The sequence below is a fragment of the Falco rusticolus genome, chromosome 2 (genome assembly GCF_015220075.1).
Source record: "Falco rusticolus isolate bFalRus1 chromosome 2, bFalRus1.pri, whole genome shotgun sequence".
NCBI classification, from domain to species: Eukaryota; Metazoa; Chordata; class Aves; order Falconiformes; family Falconidae; genus Falco; species Falco rusticolus.
This window is the reverse complement of record NC_051188.1, coordinates 67,272,433-67,292,386: the sequence shown is the minus strand read 5'-3', so window position 1 is coordinate 67,292,386 and position 19,954 is coordinate 67,272,433. Positions and strand designations below refer to the sequence as shown.

The 19,954-nt window shown below is 42.0% G+C and overlaps 3 protein-coding genes across 12 annotated transcripts in view; 1 reads left to right on the top strand and 2 right to left on the bottom strand.

Moving 5' to 3' along the window:
* TGFBRAP1 (transforming growth factor beta receptor associated protein 1) overlaps nt 1-2,965 on the bottom strand; it is a 35,743-nt gene extending 32,778 nt beyond the window's left edge. Inside the window, exon 1 of one of the 3 annotated variants that reach the window (XM_037375979.1) lies at nt 2,727-2,965. The gene's annotated coding sequence lies outside the window, so the exon portion shown is untranslated. Of the gene's footprint in view, nt 1-716; nt 2,670-2,726 lie in introns of those variants that run through there. The other 2 variants (XM_037375980.1, XM_037375982.1) reach the window with 2 other exon arrangements.
* A 1,330-nt stretch (nt 2,966-4,295) lies between these two features.
* On the top strand, nt 4,296-19,324 carry C2H2orf49 (chromosome 2 C2orf49 homolog). 3 transcript variants are annotated; one of them, XR_005102534.1, is made up of 6 exons: nt 4,296-4,465; nt 6,278-6,444; nt 12,020-12,392; nt 15,322-15,388; nt 17,732-17,798; nt 19,235-19,324. XR_005102534.1 is itself a non-coding variant. In XM_037376611.1 (5 exons), exons 1-4 carry the CDS (start codon nt 4,337-4,339, stop codon nt 15,376-15,378), a joined length of 726 nt encoding a protein of 241 aa, XP_037232508.1. In that variant the 5' UTR covers nt 4,296-4,336; the 3' UTR covers nt 15,379-15,388; nt 19,235-19,318. The 3 variants fall into 3 exon arrangements, 2 of the variants coding, with proteins under 2 accessions (XP_037232508.1, XP_037232505.1); XM_037376611.1 differs by lacking the exon at nt 17,732-17,798 and having other exon boundaries at nt 19,235-19,318; XM_037376608.1 differs by lacking the exons at nt 17,732-17,798; nt 19,235-19,324 and having other exon boundaries at nt 15,322-16,876.
* FHL2 (four and a half LIM domains 2) overlaps nt 18,486-19,954 on the bottom strand; it is a 63,557-nt gene continuing 62,088 nt past the window's right edge. For all 6 annotated transcript variants that reach the window (XM_037376604.1, XM_037376605.1, XM_037376602.1 and 3 more), the window contains one exon: nt 18,486-19,363. In XM_037376604.1, the coding sequence (XP_037232501.1) occupies nt 19,212-19,363 (152 nt within the window). In that variant the 3' untranslated portion in view covers nt 18,486-19,211. The remainder of the gene's footprint in view (nt 19,364-19,954) is intronic.

Sequence of the window (19,954 nt, the reverse complement as noted above, 5' to 3'; positions counted from 1 at the left end):
ATTCCGAAACAGATTCACAACAGCACCCAGCTATTTTGAAGTGATGCTTTCTCCACATGTAACCAGCATATTATTGGTGCTCTCAGATACTCTGGCACTACAAGTGGTTCCTGCCAGCACTTAGTGATTTATAAACCTGTCACGCACATGTACGGCTTTCTATCACCTGTACATGAAAACATACAAACTTCAGTTCTCAGATTAGAGAAGTCACATTTCATTTAGTGCTACAAGTTCACATTTCATGTTGCTTTAAACTCAATTTAGGCCTATTGATACATAGTCTCAGTGAAATATGATAGGTATATTCCAGTTTAACACATAATTTACATTCCTTATTCTCCAGCAATCAGAAATCTGTAACTTCCAAGCCACTTAAATAATTATTCAAGGTATCGTCCAACTCATAATAAAAGCTGTTGGACTGTGGTTGTTGTTGGGCTGTTGGTTTGTGGGTTTTTTTTTAATATTTGCAGTGTCTGTTTTATTCAGTGCTACTTACACATTCTTTGTATCAGACTATATGCACCAGCAATTATAAAACACATTCACACAGTTAATTTGGAAGCACGGTCCATAAAGCATTCATTAAGCTCAAGATGCAGTATCACAGAAATTAAAGAGTTTCTGGTCTCTACTCTCACAAACATTGCAGAAGTCTGTCTTTAAGTGATAAGAAGCACTTCTAATATTAATTCTACTTTAACTATACCTACCCTTTTGCAATGAAGCCCCATCAAGGAACAGATGCAATTTATGAAGCAATTAATAGTGTTTTAAAAACAGCCCATGTAATTTTACTGTACTCCAGACTTGTGTTATTTTTACAAGAAACCAGCAGACAGCTGTGCTCAACACTCCAAAGAAAAGCAGATGAGAAACTGCTGACCTTGTTTAATCACCTTTTAATTTGTCATGACTGGTTTGTAACAGCCATTTAGCCAACACAGAGGAGGACACAACACTAAACATCCTGAATGGATTTAGGAAATAGCACACACAATTACTTCTAGTCCACATACACAGTAGAGATATAAAACACCAAATGAAATTTCTGTGGACCAACAAAGACCAACATCAACAAAATGCTCTTGTGAACAATCCTGGAACTAAACATAGTAAAAAAGAATTTAGTTTCCAATTTTTACATCTAAAAGGCCCCTTTGCTTTTGCAAGAGAACATTGAAAACCATGGCAAAGATTTCCAAAACAGAGTAAGAAAAGGCAAGGTACACAACTCACAAGTAACCACTAAATAAAATTTTGTCAAAGGGTATAGCTAGAAGCAAACCATGTTACCAAGAGACAGTAGTGATCTTTTATGCCAAGAACTCCCTATTTTTTTCAAAAGTTCAAAAGATTTTAGTTTGGGCTTCCATGACATTTTCAAATTGCATCCTCACCTGTGGTGTAAATTAGCGTTCTGCCCTTCAACAAAACCACCCTGACCCAGGAAATATTAGAGAAATAGCCTATGGCAAAAAGATAATGCAAGACCCTGACAACAGAGCCAGCCATGTTCTCATCCAACATGACTGAAAGAAACACAGTGTATTAAGTTAGAGAGGGCTGCTGAAAAAGCCTCAACCATTTTTAAGAGCCCTATGTAGCCTGAAGTGATAAACTATCACCTGGAAAGGTTTGGCAGCTTTCATACCTGAAGCTATCAACAACTTAGTTTCTGTAGTCCAGGGTAAAAATGTTAACCTATGCTATTGGGAGAACTACAGAATTTCGCTCTTGACCATGATGTATTAAAAACCTCCAAAAAACTTACTAAATGAAGCAGATGAAAAGTGAAAGTGTAAAGAAATCAAGAGATACATAATCCCTGAGCAGAAAGAAGAAACTAATAACACACTACGAGCACGTAAGAATGACACCAATTAAATTAAACATCCATGCTAGAAAAAAAACTGTGTAAAAAAGTTTTAAGTATAACCAATGATGTTACACATAATCTGCATGTGGTTTTTCTTTTACATTTACTTTGCTGTCATTTATAAGAGCTTAGGGGCTTATGCTCACTACAAATAAACAGGTTCTGCAGAACATTCTGTTCCTTTAAAGTGCAAAAGGCCACCCCAGAGCTACAAACGGAAGCCAGTAAGCTACTTCTTAGATGTTCAGGCCTCCGGAAAACATTATAATGGGGGAGGCCTGCTATCAAAAAAAAAATAAAAAAATCAATAGGCAAGCACATTATGAGTCTGCTAAATTTCACTTTCTTAAGGGCACCAATAAATCCCGCTTGCGCTTAGTTCCGGTAAAGAGTGGAAAACAGCTCTCCCTCACCTTTGTTAAGTAACACCTTGCTCTGCATTTATGTTTTGTTCATTCACTGCTGCCCTGCAAACCAGCATCCTACTTACCCTGCCTCTGCACTGCTCCTTCACGCTCACACACGTACTCCTACACCCTGCGCAATTAACCCCGTGCGAGCTACAATTAACCTCTGGGTACGATCCCACAGACTCGAGGTGCTGGGCCGCGCTAGCCCCGGGAGCGCGGGGATGCCCGCACGGCGGAACGCCCGCACCCTGCCCGGCCGCCGCACGGCGGCAGAAGCGGCGCCGCTCACCGCACCCCTGTCCCTTCACACGCCCGCAGCCCCACCGGGCGGCGGAAACCAGGCCCGGCAGTAGCCAGTCCCGCGGCCCCCGGCGCGCCCGCCTCCGCCCCAGCAGGCGACAGAGCCTCTCCTCCCGCTCGCCCTCCCCCAGCACCTGCCACCGCCACACCGGGAGCCGGGCCCACCGCTTCGAGGCCTTGCGGTGCCACTGCCGGCGGCCGGGCCCGGGCCGGGCGCCGCCTCAGGCCGCGCTGTCAGCGCCCAGGCCTCCCGGCGCGCTGCGATCCGCCGGCGGGCGGGGGGACGCGCCGTTTCCGGTGTCGCACAGGGCCCGCCCTGCGCTAGCGTCACCGGTTCCCGGAGGGGCGGGGAGCGGACAGGGAGAGGAGGCGCCTCACCCCGCCGGGCCGCGTTTCTTCCGGTCACGCGGGGCAGAGCGCCCGGCGCCGACGGCGGGGGGGCGGAGCCTCAATGAGCACCGCCCTCCGGGGGGTGTGGCTGGGGCCGAGCGGTGGGCGCTGGGGAAGGGCTTCTGGCGGCTGAGGGCGCTTACGGCCCCGGCCCTCGGCACGGTGTCCCGGGAGGCGGCGGTGTAACCGTGCCCCTGTGTCTCTCCTGTGATGGCGAGCCCCTTCTCCGGGCGCCGCGCTCCAGCCGGCCTCCTGCGGGCTGAGACGGGCGCGCTGAGGGCGAGGGGTCGCGCCCACGGAGCGGGAGATCCGCCTGCCAGCGCTGCCGAGGGCGCCACAGCAACCGGAGAGATCCCTTCGTTATCGCCCAATGCTGTAGTTATGCCCCGGGGAGCAGTTACAGACCAGGTCCAAAGGATATGTACAAGGGATGAACGCCGGTGGAAAGAGCAGCTCTTCCGAGAAAAATCATGGAACGCCCGTAGCGGTGGGTGGTTTGGGAGGGGACGAGGGGGAGCACAAGGAAACGAATCGCATGAAATGCCAGAGGGCACTTTTGAGAACGCTGTACGAAGTATCAGGAAAAGTTACATTGCATGCATGTACGCTTCAGTGGTTTTTAAAGATTCAGAATTTGAATCCGTACTCTTGGAAGCGCCACATATACACAGAAATAACATTACACGCATAGTCATATATACGCGACTTGTTCCGTGTGTGCACTACCTGTTGCCTGCGCCTTTTAATTTTATAAAATACATCCGGTACTTAAGTACATTGCAATTTTATGTCGTAACGACATGGCTAACTTATTAGTGTAATCATCTGTAATTCCCTATTCTGTTTGTAAGCATGTAAGCAGGTCATTAACTCAAATGAGCCAGTAGCTATTTCGCCTCGGAATTACAACGGAACCTTCGCTATTGCAGATCGAGGAGTGTTAACTGGCAGTTACCACTTTTATGCGCAAGATTTAGTTCCTGTTTAATGCGGCAGCAAAGCTCCCGCGGGCGGTGGCACGAACGTGTTGTGCTTCTGCAGGCTGGCAGAGCTTGCAGTAAGGTACATTCGTTTCCCTCATTCAACAGCACAGGCCGCCTCCCGCTACAAACGCGACACGAAAGACCGGAACGGCCGCTCCGGAAACCCGTTCCCAGTCGCTCCTGCTCGCTGGCCCGGCCCGGCCCGGCCGCGCAGGGCCCGCCGCTCCGCGACGAGCAAACAAACAGACACCCGCCAGCCTGCCGCGCCGCGCTGGCGTCACTTCCTGCGCGTCACTTCCCGCGCGAGCCCCCGCCCCGCGCGCCCCGCGCGGCATTGTGGGAGGCCGGAAAGGGGTCGCCGGGGGAAGAAGATGGCGGCGCAGGGAAGGGGCCGGGTGGGCGGTGGCAAGGAGGAGCGCGGGTCGGGGCGCCCGGAGTCGGAGCTGCTGCTGCACCCGGAGCTGCTCTCGGAGGAGTTCCTGCTGCTCACACTGGAGCAGGTGCGCCCGGGCGCCGCCGGGGAGCGAGCCGGCCCCGGAGCAGCGGCCCCTGAGGCGGGGCGGGGGGTGTGTGGCGCCCGCCCCGCCCGGCGGGAAGGGGGGCTCCCGGGCCGGCCGCCCTGCTTGTTGTGCCCCTCTCTCCGCGTTAGACCTACCCCGTTTGTTTCTCTGCTTTACTACGCGGGGAAACTCCTACCCCTCGCCGCCCCTCCCCTCTCCCTCCACCCTCCGTTACCTACACGGGAAGTTTTCTTCCAGTGCTCCTGCGGTTTCCAGTCATTGTACCGCCCTTAACGGGTGCGCAAGGAGCGTTCAGGAAAAACAAAACCTAAGTCGATGCCCTGTAGGCTAGGTACTTGCTTAGAGGAGGTCCGTAGCCCGAGAGATGTCTCCGTGTTTGCAGAGGGGCTGTGTTTGAACACTGTAGTTGCTAAAGAATAATTTACCTAGATCAGCATGTCTGTGAGACAGTGTTTGCATGCAGTAAAATTTTCTGTGGAAAGATGATATTTACCCTGTTGTTGTCCCGTTTGTACTTAATGAATTAAGGGAATGCATCCTATGTAATTAGTCAAGCTATGACTTAAGTATTCGTAATAGAAAAAAAAAAAAGAGTTTGAAAGTGAGTTATAAGCAGTTTTGGACCGTATGGAGCTTCAGTTGATGTGATTTGGAATACCTATTACAGCTTTGCCTGAGAATTGTAGGTGCATGAAACAATAGTAATCAGAGTTTTAGGTTTTTGTATGAGCTTGCTGAATTTTGGTATGCTCTTGTCCATGTAGTTTACGTGGACCAAAACGTACAGGTTTAGTCATGAAGTGTTGCCAGTACCTGTAGTGGCAGAGACTTGACCCGCTTTCAGTGACCTCTAGTTTGTAGAAAGTTAGTGGATTTTTTTTGTCTTTCAATAGATTTGGCAGGAGGTACCAAGAAGTTTTGTTTTGACAGCCCTGTACATTACTAGAAAGAAAACTGGTCTTCTGTTATAACCGACAGTATCTGGAAATTTCCCTTTGCAATTTATTCTTTGGGAACTGAGGAAGGAAGCGCAGCTCTATATTTGTAAGTTTAAACAGTGTTGTGGTCTAGCTGCCTTTTTTTTGGACATTGTAAGAGCACCTCTGGTGTCGTAATTGGATTCAGGGAAGTGTGTTTAAGAGTGCATGAAAACATCAGTCATCCTTTTGTGTTTTTTTTCTCTACTATTTTTATTGGGGAAAATTACAGGGTTTTGGTTAGGGAAGGGCTGCAGGTTGACCTGTGTGGGCAGAGGTGATGAACCAGTACTGGTTGCAGCTGGATCCAGCTGTCTCCGACACGGTTGAAAACAGCCCATCACACACCAAAGTTTCAAGCAGAGGAGCTCATGGCACCTGTGTTGGAATTCACTTAACAAAGAGCAGCGGCCACCAGGGGCAGGAGACACAAAAGGGTGCACAAAAAGAGGCATGTGAAGAGATAGGCATGTGAAGAGATGTGCTTGCAGCTAGTGGAAAAAGAAACCACTATGCTCCGACCCAAACGTCGCACATTTCCTATTGCCTCACTGAAGGGAGGGACTGAGTGTAATCCACACAGAAAACAAGGGAAGTTGGCAGTAGGAAGACTGGAGACCAGCCTGTCATTGGCAAGGGGCAGTTCATGGCATCTCCATGCCGGTCACCCCTGCAGCCCCCTCACTTCTGAAATCCTCGCGTTGATGCCCAATACACTACATTGGAAGTGGCTTTTGAAAAAAAGAAGTTATGCCACTAAGATGCTTGTGCTTTGAATTTGTCATAATAACAACTTTTTTTCCTGTTCCCACAGAAGAATATACTAGTTGAAAATGATGTAAAGATGGACAAAGATGGTCTCACTGATCTGTATATTCAACATGCCATTCCCCTGCCTCAGCGTGACCTACCAAAAAGTAGATGGGGGAAAATGATGGAAAAGAAGAGACAGGAAAATGAGTTGAAAAGTGGGAATAAAAGGTAACTTAGCTTTTATTGCACTAGTTTGGAGAATTTAGGACAGTGCATTTAATCTTTGTTTGCGTGATTAATGAAACTTGTATGGACATTGTTACAGTTTACAGAGAGTGCTGTGTCAAGTCTTCTGTGTCGGAAGTGTTAGATTCTACTACTGCAATAATAGGAAAAAGGGGAAGGTAATTTTTTTTGTCATCCAGATGTTATTAATAGTATGTAGCTTATAGTGCTTCTTTTCATAGAATCATAGAATGGTTTGGGTTGGAAAGGACCTTTAAAGGTCATCTAGTCCAAACTCCCTGCAGTGAACAGGGACACCTTCCACTAGGGCAGGTTGCTCAGAGCCCCTTCCAACCTGACCCTGAACATTTGCAGGCATGGGGCATCTGCCACCTCTCTGGGCAACCTGTTCCAGTGTTTCACCATCCTCATCATAAAAGATTTCTTTCTTATACCTAGTCTAAATCTACCTGCTTTTAGTCTGAAACCATTACCCCTTGTCCTGTCACAACAGGCCCTGCTAAAAAGTCTGTCCCCATCTTTCATATAAGTCCGCTTTAAGTACTGAAAGGTTGCAGTCAGGTCTCCCCAGAGGCTTCTTCAGGCTGAACAATCCCAACTCAGCCTTTTGCTCACAGGAGAGGTGTTCCATCCCTCAGACCATCTTTGTGGCCCTCCTCTGGACCCACTCCAACAGGTCCATGTCTTTCTTGTGCTGAGGACCCCAGAGCTGGATGCAGCACTGCAGGTGGGGTCTCACCGGACCAGAGCAGAGGGGCAGAATCACCTCCCTCGGCCTGCTGGCCATGCTGCTTTTGATGCAGCCCAGGATACGGTTGGCTTTCTGGGCTGCGAGCACACATTGCTGGCTCGTGTCCAGCTTTTCATCCACTGGTACCCGCAAGTCCTTCTTGGCAGGGCAGCTCGCAACCCCTTCATCCCCCAGCCGGTATTGATACTGGGTTATTGGTACATTTCAATACATTTTCATATACATTTTCTAATGAAAAAAGATTATTTTCGTTTTAACTATGGAAGTGTTAAGTAATAATAATATTTATAGTGTTTAAGAAAAGTACCAAAAGCATGTTTAATTATGCTTGCGGCCTGGACAGGGATGATCTCCTCTAGAATCAAGGGTGTACACCGCAGCAATTTTGTGTGTCTAATTCAAAACTAGCATCTGCTTTCTGAAAGAAACATTCTGCCCTATTTTTAAAATCTTTCTGTTTGTATTTGATGAGAAAGCAAAATCTTCCCCAAAAGTTTATTTTGCTGAATCTTTTCTCCTCCTAACCTTATCTCTGCCCAGGACTTTGACTTTGGTGTGTGATGTGCATGAGTGGCGTTCTAGTTTAGCTTCAGCAGTAAATCCTAAGGAACAGTGGATGGAAATTCTCATTATAGTTTTCCAGTATTACAGTTGGTTGATTTTATTAGTCTGTTTTAGCTTTACTGAGGTTTCTAACAGGGAAGAGCTAAACAAAGGCTGTCAAATGATTTTGTTTTTATTGTTTTAGAATTTTAGCAGTGGCTAGGACACTGCGTTGTTATGTTGTGGTTTTGTTTTTCCCATGTGCCTTGGTTTCTTTGCAACTTGAGGATGAAAGCCTGAGGTTAGTGTTTGAATAATAAAAACCTGTTGTTTTTCTGAAATAGGTGCAAAAGAATTTTTTATCAAAGAAATAAAGATAGCAGGCTGGATATTTTTAGATGAGGCGGCAGTGTTAATTTTTAGATGGGAGAATGACTTCATCCAGAGTTTATATATAGAATAAGTTTAGGGGCTTTTATTTTGGCACACTAGCACTCAATAATGGTTAAACCTATGCAGTATTTGTTGGGAAAACAGTAAGTAAAAGTAGATATGTTTAATCTGCCAGCCTGCTTTTCTTTACCAGTTGCTCTTGGCGCTTAACATCTAGCATGCTAGGTCTTTTGCTCTGCTTAGACAGTTTTAAGATTTTCCAGCAGTTAACTATTTTTGCTTATATTACGTCTTTCATACTCTACAAATATGCTGGCAAAATACTGTCTTGGAAAGTTAGTCTCTTACTGCTAGTATTACTAACCCGAGAGAAATGGGAGAAGTAGTCTTTCAGCACCTTCAGTAAGTAAAAGCTGCACAGAGAAAACTTCAGTTTCAGTATATTGACAGAAAGAATCAAGGAAGTTCAATTATCTTTTTGGATGTTAAAATATTACACTTTTCTTCATAGTTGTGTGTACCACTTAAGGAGAACTGGCACAGTGCTGTTGTGCAGAGGAGGAAGTAAAAAGTGGTTACTTTGGTATCATGAGGCTGTAAGTTATGTGCAAGTCAGAGATGGGAGCTAAGTGTGCTGTTAGTTTGGTTTAGAAGTCAGATAAACTGATTGATGTATGAACAAAGAGCTTTCTGATGAGTTCCTCTGTGGGAAGCACAGCTTTACAGTGGATGCTGGAATTAATATGAGGCTTCACAGTTCAGTGTGTGTTTGCATGCCTCTAGCAGTTGCAGATAAGAGGTGAAAACACATTGAAATTTGTCTGTATTGAATATCCTGTTCAGTTTTACTGCTGGTTGTTGATGGCATGTCCTGAAAGACTTACTGTGTATCAGCTGAGCTGCAGTAACGTGTTAGGCCTCAGTAATACAATCAAATATTTGAGATCACAGATGTTGGCTTATGCTTTTATTACTGAATATTTGAGTTTGCAGACAATCATACCAAATAAACCCAAATGCAGTCTATCAGACTTCAGACATTTCAGAAAGCATTTGTGTTCAGTGACAGTTAATTTTGTAGATCTGTAAGATAGTCTTGCCTGCTGGAAGAAGGAGGATGGTGTGAATCTCAAAATGTGTATGTAGTTTCTGAATTGCCACCGAGTCTGAAGGCTCTCACCTGCAAACTCTTAGTATCCAGGAACACTGTGGTTGTACATGCTCAGAGCTGTGGCCTTAGTAGAGCTGATCATTTCTCCTTAGTCACCTTAGAGGCCACTTCAGCATCCTCTGAGAACTCTGATGTGCTGATAGTAGTGGAGGTCAGTGTAAAACATGATACTTCTGACCAGTTTCAGACATTCACAGAAGAGATGATCACCTGTTCATTTTGGTAACAGGTGAATATTTAGGATAATCAGGGGGTGGGAGCTAAAACCTACACTCCTGTCTGGTTTTAGGGTGCTGCCTTAAGTGCCAGGCTAAGCTAGATAAGGATAGGAGCATTTTGCATTAAATTGTCCTCATAGTCTGGAGCTGCTCAGAGGCCATCCTTACTACATGAGTACATGTGAAACAGTGGAAAGCCGGATCGCTCATGTAGAGAAGCTTGTATTTTTTACCATGCACTACAAGGTAAACGGCAGGATTAGAGCATGCCCCCTACATCCAGCATGGCTCAAAGTGTGGCTAGAACATTTCTCTAGGATGTAGATGTGCATTGAAACGTAGGTTTCATAGAGAGTGCCCTGCAGGAGGGGACACAGTCCCAAAATTATTCTTTTCAGCTGTCAGCTAGCATCGGTGTCCTCCCTCAGAAGAGTGCTAGCTAATGTGAATCCTACTCTGAAGCTTTTAAGCTGCCTGTACTCTTTGCATAAAAAAAGTGAACGTCACACCCAAGGTTCTATGCTGTGAGCCATGTATCTAAAAATTAGATATGACAGTTCTTGATGGTACAGCATCCAAATTTCTTTTGGAACTTTCCCAAAATGTTTCTTTGGGAATGTTGTCTGTATTAAAGCATGCGGTCATTTGTACAAGTGCGACAAGCCTAAAATTCAGTTTAGAATAGGTGACAATCCTCCTAGAACTGTGGTTAGTTCCTGACTTGCCAGTCTTCACCAAGCTGAATTAAAAAAAAAAACTACAACAAACTCCATAGGAAAAGCAGACTTCTTGTTAAGGAAGGTGACTGAAGAAATGCATAAAATCATTTCTTTCATATAGTTTTTTAAGTACCTTTCCGAAAAGGCTGCTGGGGAATGTGTTCCTTGTCAGGAGTGTTGAATAAATTCCTGGACAAAGTCAAAGTGAGCAGAAAGTATGATGATTTATTTTTGAAGTGTCTTAGCAGCTTTTTAGGCTTTTTAAGCAAAATTGTACTCCCTAATTTAATGGATGTGTTAAATGCTACTGTTGTTTCAGTAGTATTTAACTGAAACAACATGCCTGACTGAACACTCCCGGTCGTGGAAACTAGTCTCATTTTGTAGAAGCTCTCCTAGAAACCACATGTACTGTAGATATAAGCCAAAGAGTCTTATCTCTTGACAAGTCCCAAACAAATTGAAGGTCTCTTTTTGTCTCTCTCAGTTCCAGGAACCCAGTGAATAGAAAAAGAGGAGGATTATGTGACATACATACATTGTTGTGAACAGATGGTAATGTAGAAGCAAACCTGAGTAAGAGCTGAACTTTCTCTTGCTCTATAAGCTCTTAAATTGTGACTTCTTTTTTTTTTTAAAGAAACCCCTGGTCTTGACAGAAATTGTGCAAGCAATGTGTAATTTCTTAATATGTGAGGTTTATCAGCAACTACTGATTTAATGTTGTTCCAAGTCAAACAAATGGATTCCCTGCTTGTGGCTTGTTTTAAAGAATGTTGAGATACCCAACATCAATATTGTCAAATTCATTAATTACAAATTAATGAATATATTGTTGAAAACTTTATTCCTCTGTTTAATATGAGATGATTAAACAGTAAGTGTGTACTGAAAACTGAAGTTTCTCAGCAGGAATACTATATAACTTAATGGTTATTTGGTTTTACTGTTTGTTAAATCCGCGCTTCGCAGACACTTTCTCTTTGCCATTCTTGAGCAGTGCTTTTTTAAAACTCTGAATTCATGTAGAGTGAGCTATGATAACTTTGTGTTTGATTTTTTGGCAATCAGGATGTTTTCTGATGCTACTGTTTTGATATTAGCTTGATAGTATTCCCTTTTCATTAACCAGTTGTTATTAAATTGGCCAGCTCTGACTACAAATAGGCTTAAAGGCACAAACTATGAAAAAAAAGTAGTCATTAAATCAGCTTAGCGTTCCTGCTCAGAGACAGCTTATTTCAAAAACAGGTAGGCTTTTTTTGCTTAATGTTTTTATTCTTTGTCTAACAGTCTTTTAGACTACCTTAACATGATGATTTTGAATAAGAGTGGAAACAGGGAGATTAGAAGCACAAGAATATTAGATGCTGTTCTTGTAGGTAGGGTGGCACACACTTGCTCAAATACTCACCTTTTGAAATACTTAACAGCTATTACGTCTTTAGTTACTCTGTAATAGCTACAGTGGTATAAGCACACAGTCTTTGGTCACAAAACTGTAGTTGTCTGCCTAGAAAGTTCTTTACACAACCCTCTCTGAGGAACAGTGTTCCTCACGCAACTTCCTTCCCACTTTCTATTTTGGAAGCAATTTCTGTTGCTTAAGTTTGGAGCAGCTAAAAGTTTAAGGTTAGTGTTTTGGGATATATTTCTACTTTAGGCAAAGTAATTTTCATTTTCACTACTCATGTCTTGGATATATGCTATTTTTGGATCATATAGCTTGTGTTTCTGAGAATTTTACAATTTGTATTTTCAGTGTTGGAACGGTGGAAGGTTTAAGGAAACGACCATTAATTGTATTTGATGGCAATTCAACAAGTACAAGCATAAAGGTGAAGAAGACAGAGAATGGAGCTGCTGATCGCCTAAAACCTCCTCCAGCTGGAAGCACCACCAACACTGTTAGAAGATTATCAGTTCCTTCAAATGCCTCAACATACATTTCAGCCTCCAGTTTATCAGAGGACGCTAAGCTTGGAGTGAGGAATAATGAGGCCAAGCAGAACAGTATTTCAAAGACTAACAGCAGTGTGTTGGCTAGTCTGAAGGTGTACCCTTTGTCTCCAGTAGCAGGAACTACTGTTGTGAAGTTAAAGAGAGCTGTTCCAAAAGAAGAATCTGATTTGCCGGTATGTATGTTCAGCATCTTGTTTTGCAGGTTTGTGGGTTTTTGTTTGTTTTTTTTTTTTTTCTTTTTAATTGAAACCTACAGGAGCCAAACTCTTGGAGGAGTTTTCAGGATTATTTTGTTTTGGAGTAACAGCAGAGTCTTTGTTTAGAAACAGGCAAAAGAGTAGCTAGTTTGGGAAAGATGAGAAGGAAAGAAATTAGGTACTTTGTACTTGTCCATGGGAAACTTCTGTGTAAGAGAGGCAGCTTTGTAGAAAAAAAACATGAATGTAATTTTAAAATTACTAAGTAAGTAGTACTTCAGGTGGTGCTGGTAGCAGTCAAATAAAACACAAAATAAATCCTCCTGATAGGTCTGAGGGAGAGAACAAGTATTGTAGAACAACATGAACAGCCTTAAAGGGAGGATGAGTGGTCTGTTTTCTGTAGTAGGGAAGAAAAAAATGGAATGATAACATTTGTAACAGTCACACTTGAACGGTTGAGTAGGAAAAGATTTGATTTGTCAAAGTGAAGGAAGAGTTGTTACAGGAACTGAAGTGAGATGCTGAGAGCTGTAGAATATATCCTTAGAGGAAGAATGCCATCTGTTTTAGATCTCACATAGGAGTTGGCAAGCTAGAGGAAGGAACTGGATGTGAAAATCTGGAGAGCTGCCCAGATTGTGGGTCTGAATGGGAAGCCATAACAACAAACCATACTAGTTGAAGTGAGAGGCCAAAGGTCAAGTGCTCGTTTTGAGCCATGGTGATCTTAATCAGGTACTTGGGCTTCTATAAGATCATAAGAAAGACGTGCTGAGGCCTTGAACAGAAGGGCATTGTTCTCGGGTAGAAGACTGATGACTGAGCTGTTAGCTAAAAAGGATAGTTGCCGCCTTTCTACAAGTTAGATTCAGCTGCAAACAAATTTTCTATAGAGAACTGTATTACACATGGTGGCAGAATGAAGCTGATGAGCCTAAGTGATGAGAGAAGAGCTAGGGCAGGATACCTGAATTCGGCAGGGCCTATCTTTGAAAGTGTAGGTAAGGGCGCTGAGTGTAACTGCCAGTTGGGGAGAACGGTAGGACAGTGGTTGTTTTTGACAGAGGTGTCATTAGTCTTTAAGGGCTTGTCAGTGAGCAAGGAACAAGGGGCCATCTCTTCAAAACATGCCACGGGGTAGGGATAAGTCTGATATTTGTGTTGTATTCCTTCATGATACAAATAAAGGAAATTTCACATTTCCACTGGAATGTGAGAATATCTGGAATGAGCCTGGGTGTCAAAGGAAGAAATAGAAATATCTGTTCACGGCTGAACTGCGGAGGGAGCTTTAGATGTGCCGTGTGCAATTACATTGATTACAGTTTTCTTAGGACACCAGACCTAACATCTGTTTTCTCAGTATTGCCTCATGAAAAGCTTTCTATTAATATATTTTTTTAATATCTTTCATTAAAAGAATGCAGGTGCTATCCTTGCTGCATGGGTTGGTTTGTTCCATCCAACTTCTGTTAAACATGAGCACCTAAACATGGGGCTGTTCTGAAAGACAGCTCTAGCAACTTTTACAAGAGTCATGGCTGAGGGCCTGAATCAAATGTATGCTGGAGAGGCATGTTTCCTACTACCAGTTGTTATTACTAATTTATTTTAATATTTAGAACTCTTCCAAGTACTGGTCAGATCTACATAGCTTTTGAAACTTTTTTAGTATACACCTTACACAGCTTTTTATATTTAATTTAAATGTTTTGTAGCCACAATGATGAACACTTAAGTGACACTGTATGACTGACACTCAGAAGCTATGACCTCTGACACTTGACTTTCTACCTTAGCCACAGTTTTTTGTTCAAGTTAATACTGGTAAGTTCAGTTATGCCTTGGTTAATGTTGGTCAGACATGTTTGAAGTTAGGCAGATGTGTTATATGGATGTTACTTTACTGTCTGAGATTAAAGAACATGGCGTTGAATAATAAGTGATGCAGCCAGGAAGAATTGATACACTTGGCAGATGGCTGTAGGGTGTAAAGCCTGATACATTTCAGTATAATGACAGTAATGACAATTGCCTTTTCAAGCAAGTGACTGTTCTTTGACTTCCAAGAAAAACTGAAGTTCTCGCGCTGAACAGCATAGAACTATCCCTCTGATCTTTGGGTCTAACTCCCTTAAGCCTTCCAGTAGCTGCTGTAAATAAACTGAAACTCTTTAAGAAAAGAGATCTCTAGATTGTGCTCCCCAAACCACAGTGTTGCAGAATGTTCTTGAAAACTCATTTACCTGTCTTTACTCTGCTTGTGTGAACTACTAAAGCTCTAGTTTCTCAGACTTTTTTCTTATTTTAGGTGGTGAAAGGGGATTATTTCACTACAATGTCCCATTGTTTTACTTTGGGATTGCATGATTTTTTTCTGGTTTCTTGGGGCAGCGCTTGAAAGATTAGTTCATCTGAGGCTTTGGCAATTATTTCACCTTTTTATACATGTCATTATAAGTAAAGACCAACTTTCCTTCTCTTTCTAATGTTTTTACCCTTTGACAGAAGTAAATTGTTCTCAGATTTGTATGGTTTTTTTTTTCTTATACAATCCCATTTCAACTTTAAGAAGGCAATCTGAAATAACTTTAGAAGTATGTTTTGAGGCTCCAATATATACCTGTTTCTAAGCTGCAAACCTGAAAGATAACTAATTGTAGGATTAAGAAAACCCAAAAGACGTATGTGATTTGCAGGTCGTTAAATTCATTGGCTTTATTTTTCTCGAGGAGTTCTGTGATATTTAACTTTCTCCACGAGATGGCAATAGAAAGCTGTTGTAGTAGCATATAGCTGAGTACAGCAGTAGTCAGTACTGGATTTGAATATGGCAGGTTAATTACTAACTTCTACTTGCACGGTATATCTGAGAATATTTATATGTTTTCTTGTTTTCCAGAATGACCTAAAGCCTACAGAAGCAAAGAAGAAAATCCAGCATGTCACATGGCCATGATGCTCTAACGGTGCTTGAAACATAAATGTTACTTCCATATTTTCAAACAGATAAGTCATATTTAAACAGTTTAAGTACAATTCTTTTTAAACCTTACAGGGATTCAGATTGCTGTGAAGTTCTAACAAATTTAAAACTTCCCTGTTGTAAAGCTGGAGTCATTATCACCAGTCACCTTAAGAGTGTCTACTCTTGTACACCAAGTAATTCATTACTTCTTTGAAAGGTGGTAATATTACAATATACTACCCCCCCTTTTAGTTTTCAAGATTATTGTAGTTCATCTCCTGCATGTCACTATGATTCACACATATAAATATTTCTTCTTTTTTTTTTTTTATTTCTGTAAGATTATTTTTTTTCCCCACTTCTGGTTAAATAGGTAAAATAGCTATTGAGATCTGGAGTGATCCCATGAGCCTTCTGGGCTTCAAAAAGATAATTCATTTAGATGAGAAAACTGACCATTCTGCTGATAAGATAGTCTGAGACAATTTTTTTTCCTTTTTGTTGCACAGAACAGGGGTGAGGAATCTACATTGCAAGTTAGATTGGTAATAAGAGATGAACTATTTTAACAGCATTACTTCAAATTGAAGTTTCTCTTGTTGACACATGAAATAAGAAATGCGCAGATGGAAGTATGTTATTAGACTGTTTGATTTGAATCTTTGAGAGGAAGTAGTGAATGAATTAGTGCCATGTTCTCTTAAATACACAGGCATATTTTATACATGCGTAAGTGTAAAAATGTGCCGATGTAGCAAATTTGCTTGTTTTCCTGGTTACAGTCATGCTTATAAAATACAGGGAAAATCTGTGGAATGCAGGCCAGTACTTTCTCGACTTACTAACAATTGGAGAGGGACGGGGATAGGAAGACAAAGTAGTACCTTGAGACCTTTAGCTTATGTGGTTGCATTCTGAAAAAAACAACAACCTGTTTTCCCTTTCAATAATTGAAGATGGATGTTGGTTTTCTGTGAAACTTGGTGTTTCATCTGGATTATTGGTAGTGCCTTATAAGGCACAAATCCAATTAAGCTGATGGAGACATTTCTATTAAAACTCAGCGGCTCATGGTGGAGCCAATTTAGATTCATTTTAGATATGGATGGTAAATAATAACACTCTCAGACTTAGTAAAACAAAAAAAGAATCAACCTCTGAATCCACTTAGTTAACCCACTAAAAGAAGCTGTCAGTAGTGATCTGAAAGCTTGTTTACATTTTTAACATTGGTTGAAACCAAAACCTGTAGCTTAGTTCATTACTGACAGAAGTTTTTCATTCACTGTTAAGACATAAAAGGCACTTCTCGGATGCTGTAAAATGGTAAGAATGTGTTTTGAAATACTGTGCTGTTTCCCTTTTACTAAACACTTGTGCAGTTTTTGTACTTGAGTACAGCAGACTTTAATGCAATGTACATTTTGTATGTAAAGAGTTGTCTTTTAAGTAGCCTTATCCTATTTAAATAAATTTAATTAAAAGCAAAGAAAGTAGTGCTGACTTGTTTTTGTGATGTAATTAAGCTTGTTCATTTTATACAGCTATATTTCAGTGGACTTGAAGAGATCAGAACTTAAGAGAAAGCTTACAGGGTAAAAGGCTCAGTAGCTACTTTGAAGTTTTAGCAGCAGTTAGTATCGTGTGAGGTGCTGGTCTTTGCACTAGTGTAACAGTCTGATATGAGTTCTGTTTTGTGGGTGGCTTCTTGGCAGTGGGTTTGACTCTAAGCTGTGTTGTGTTGCACTTCCAGTTGGTAGAAGCATGTTTGTGTTGGTATGTGTTAAGGAGCGATATGCAGAACTGTACTGGAATAATAGCGTGATGCTGCTATCGCATGGTAGCCGTCCTGTTTTGAGGCCGGTATGCATTCCAGCCCTGTCATGTTTCACCTGCCTTTCTCCAGAGCTGGGACTGTTTTGCTGTCTGTTGTAGCGCTTGGGGGGCAGGGTGCAAGCCATGCTGCTCATACTACCTTCCACTACCCCCTTAGCTAATAGTAACCCTTCTCTCAGCAAAGTACTAGAGCAGAGCTGCTATGTGCTGGGGGTTTGCCAGACTGCAGAGGAGAGAGTAGGTGAGGTGCTTGCCCTCCTCTGGGAGGTGTGAATGTAAGAGGGATATTTGTGGCTATTCTTTACTACAGCCTTCATCACAGAATGAGGTCACCGGTAGGATTTATTCAGTCAGTGAGATCTGATTGGTACGGTGTGCACTTCAAAAATGTCATCCAGCCAAGTTCTTCAAATGGTGCACAGTGAACCAAATCTGATCTGATGCACCTGTTTAGCTTGTTGAATTAATGAGAGAAGAATGACCTGTGAACACTTTACGTTTGGTACAGAAAGAGACAAATCCAAGAGTGGTGGCAGGAACTAGGAGCAAACTTTCCCTACCCAGTTATACACAGAGTAAGTATATTCCTAATTCTTATTTCCACATCTGAAGATTCCTGTTGGAATTGTGACATGTTATTTTCCTCCTTTTGCTGGATACAAAGGAATTCCACCTGGAAGGTGTACCAGGATCGTATATTGCATACCATAGCCATATTTATTGAATTTTGTTTTGGTAAGAGAGTTACATTCCTTTGGGTTGTTTCCTCTTGATTTTATTGTCCTGCCAGCATGCTGTTGCTGACAGTTGCCTTTGCAGCAAATGTAGCAGAAATGATGCTGGAGCAAAGGGTATTACGTATTGCAATACAGAATAAAATTAAAGCATGCTCTAGTACAGAAGTTAAACTTTTTTTGCAAAGATAAATGTCTTTTGAGTTGCCTTGACCTCCTTGCTTGCTAAGGAGAACAATATTTTGGTGTTGAGTTTAGAGCCTATGAACACACTTTTATCAGCTGCAGTTGATTCAGTATTTCCACACAGTTCAGTTTTGCTGATAATTTCCCCACTGATTTCAGTTAGTAGAAGACTATGTTGTATAAGCAGGGCCCATATGAGGATTGTCTAAACTCCACAGTTCCGTAATGACTGGGTGCAAAAAGGGTTATGTTTCTGTGGCTCTTATCTTGTGTTTCTTCAGACTGTGAAAGCATTTTATTTGTAAATATCTAATGTAAATAAAATTAAACCACAATCAAGAGTTTTGTTTTAAATGATTTTATTTTGAAAAATACAATGTGCAGTGTAATGTTGACTAACTGTAATACACTGTCAATCAGAACTTGTACTTCACACAATGGTCAGCTAGTCATGCAATAAAATATGTACCTGTTATGAAGCACTCCCACTTCAACTGTTTTATCATTATCTCTTTATGGCATGGCACAAAGCCTTGTATGCTGAAACACCCTCTACATTCGCGGTCTTTCTACACACTTGACGCACACACTAAGCACATAGCTCAAGAACACTGAGGCGAGACCACAGGCTTTTTGAAACTGAATGGCATTTGCCATTGATTTCAATGGGCTGAGGGTTTCACCCTGAATATCCATCTATGTGAATGTATTGTGTGCGGCCATTGTAATCCTTGAACTGTATCACTTGTTTGTAACTGGAATATTTAGTGGAAGGAAAAAAAAAACAACCAACCAAAAAGAGTATGTTATGTCAGTAACACCAAAATGGTTTTACATCTCAGGTTTTGCATTAGTTTTGGTTAGCTGTAGAAATCTTAAACACCAACACTGCTACTAGAGATTTTAAAGTTGCTTTCCCTCCAGATTTGGAGAGTTTGAAGAAAAAGGTAAGTAACGTTAATGGTACAGCGAAACACAGAGTGGCAAAGCTAGTTCCGAACATCCGTGTATTTCAGACTATATATTGCAAGCACAGCTTTCCTTCCTCTCCCCACCACATTTTGAGCTTTAAATATCTTTTCCACATTCAGGGCAAAGGATGTCATCCCTTTCTGTGAGGAAGCCGCGACCCACTAATGAGAGAGAGCACTTCTTACAGTTGAAGCAATCATTATGCCACTGCCGCTCTTCGAAGGAGATGTACTTGGTTCCTCCGAGTCCTGTTTGAAAACCAAAAGCATTCTGTTAGAAGAAGAGAATAGCATGTTAGCCATCAGTGACACTATTTCAGACTCCTGTCTTGGATTGCTATGGAGATCTGACATGTAGCAGTGAAAAAACACCATTGTGTCAAATCTGTTGTTGTGCTAATTTTGCCACCATTCTTCTGTAGCAGGTAATATTTTCATCCTCAAATAGTTCTGTTGCTTTCAGCTAAGTTAGTGAACTATGGCAGAAATGAACTTTCAAGGGATGGCACTACGATCTACAGCAGAAGGAAAGGAAAACAACTGCCCCTGAACAGAAGTGTGATGGTTTTTTACAGTATGTTTTATGGTGCCTGAGTAAGTTAATTTTGTTCTTTAAAAATGTATTTAGACCATTAAAAATGCAGACTGCAAAAAGCATTCAAGATTTTGTGGCTATGGAGGTTATTGTAAGGGGTATCAAAGTTGTACAGGAAAAAAAGAAAAGGGACAGATGCCTCATATAGTAATTATTTTTTGCTTAACCTCAGAAATGATAAGCAAGTTGAATACAATACAGTGGAATGATTTAGCTGAGCATAACGTTTACCTCATGAGAGGGGA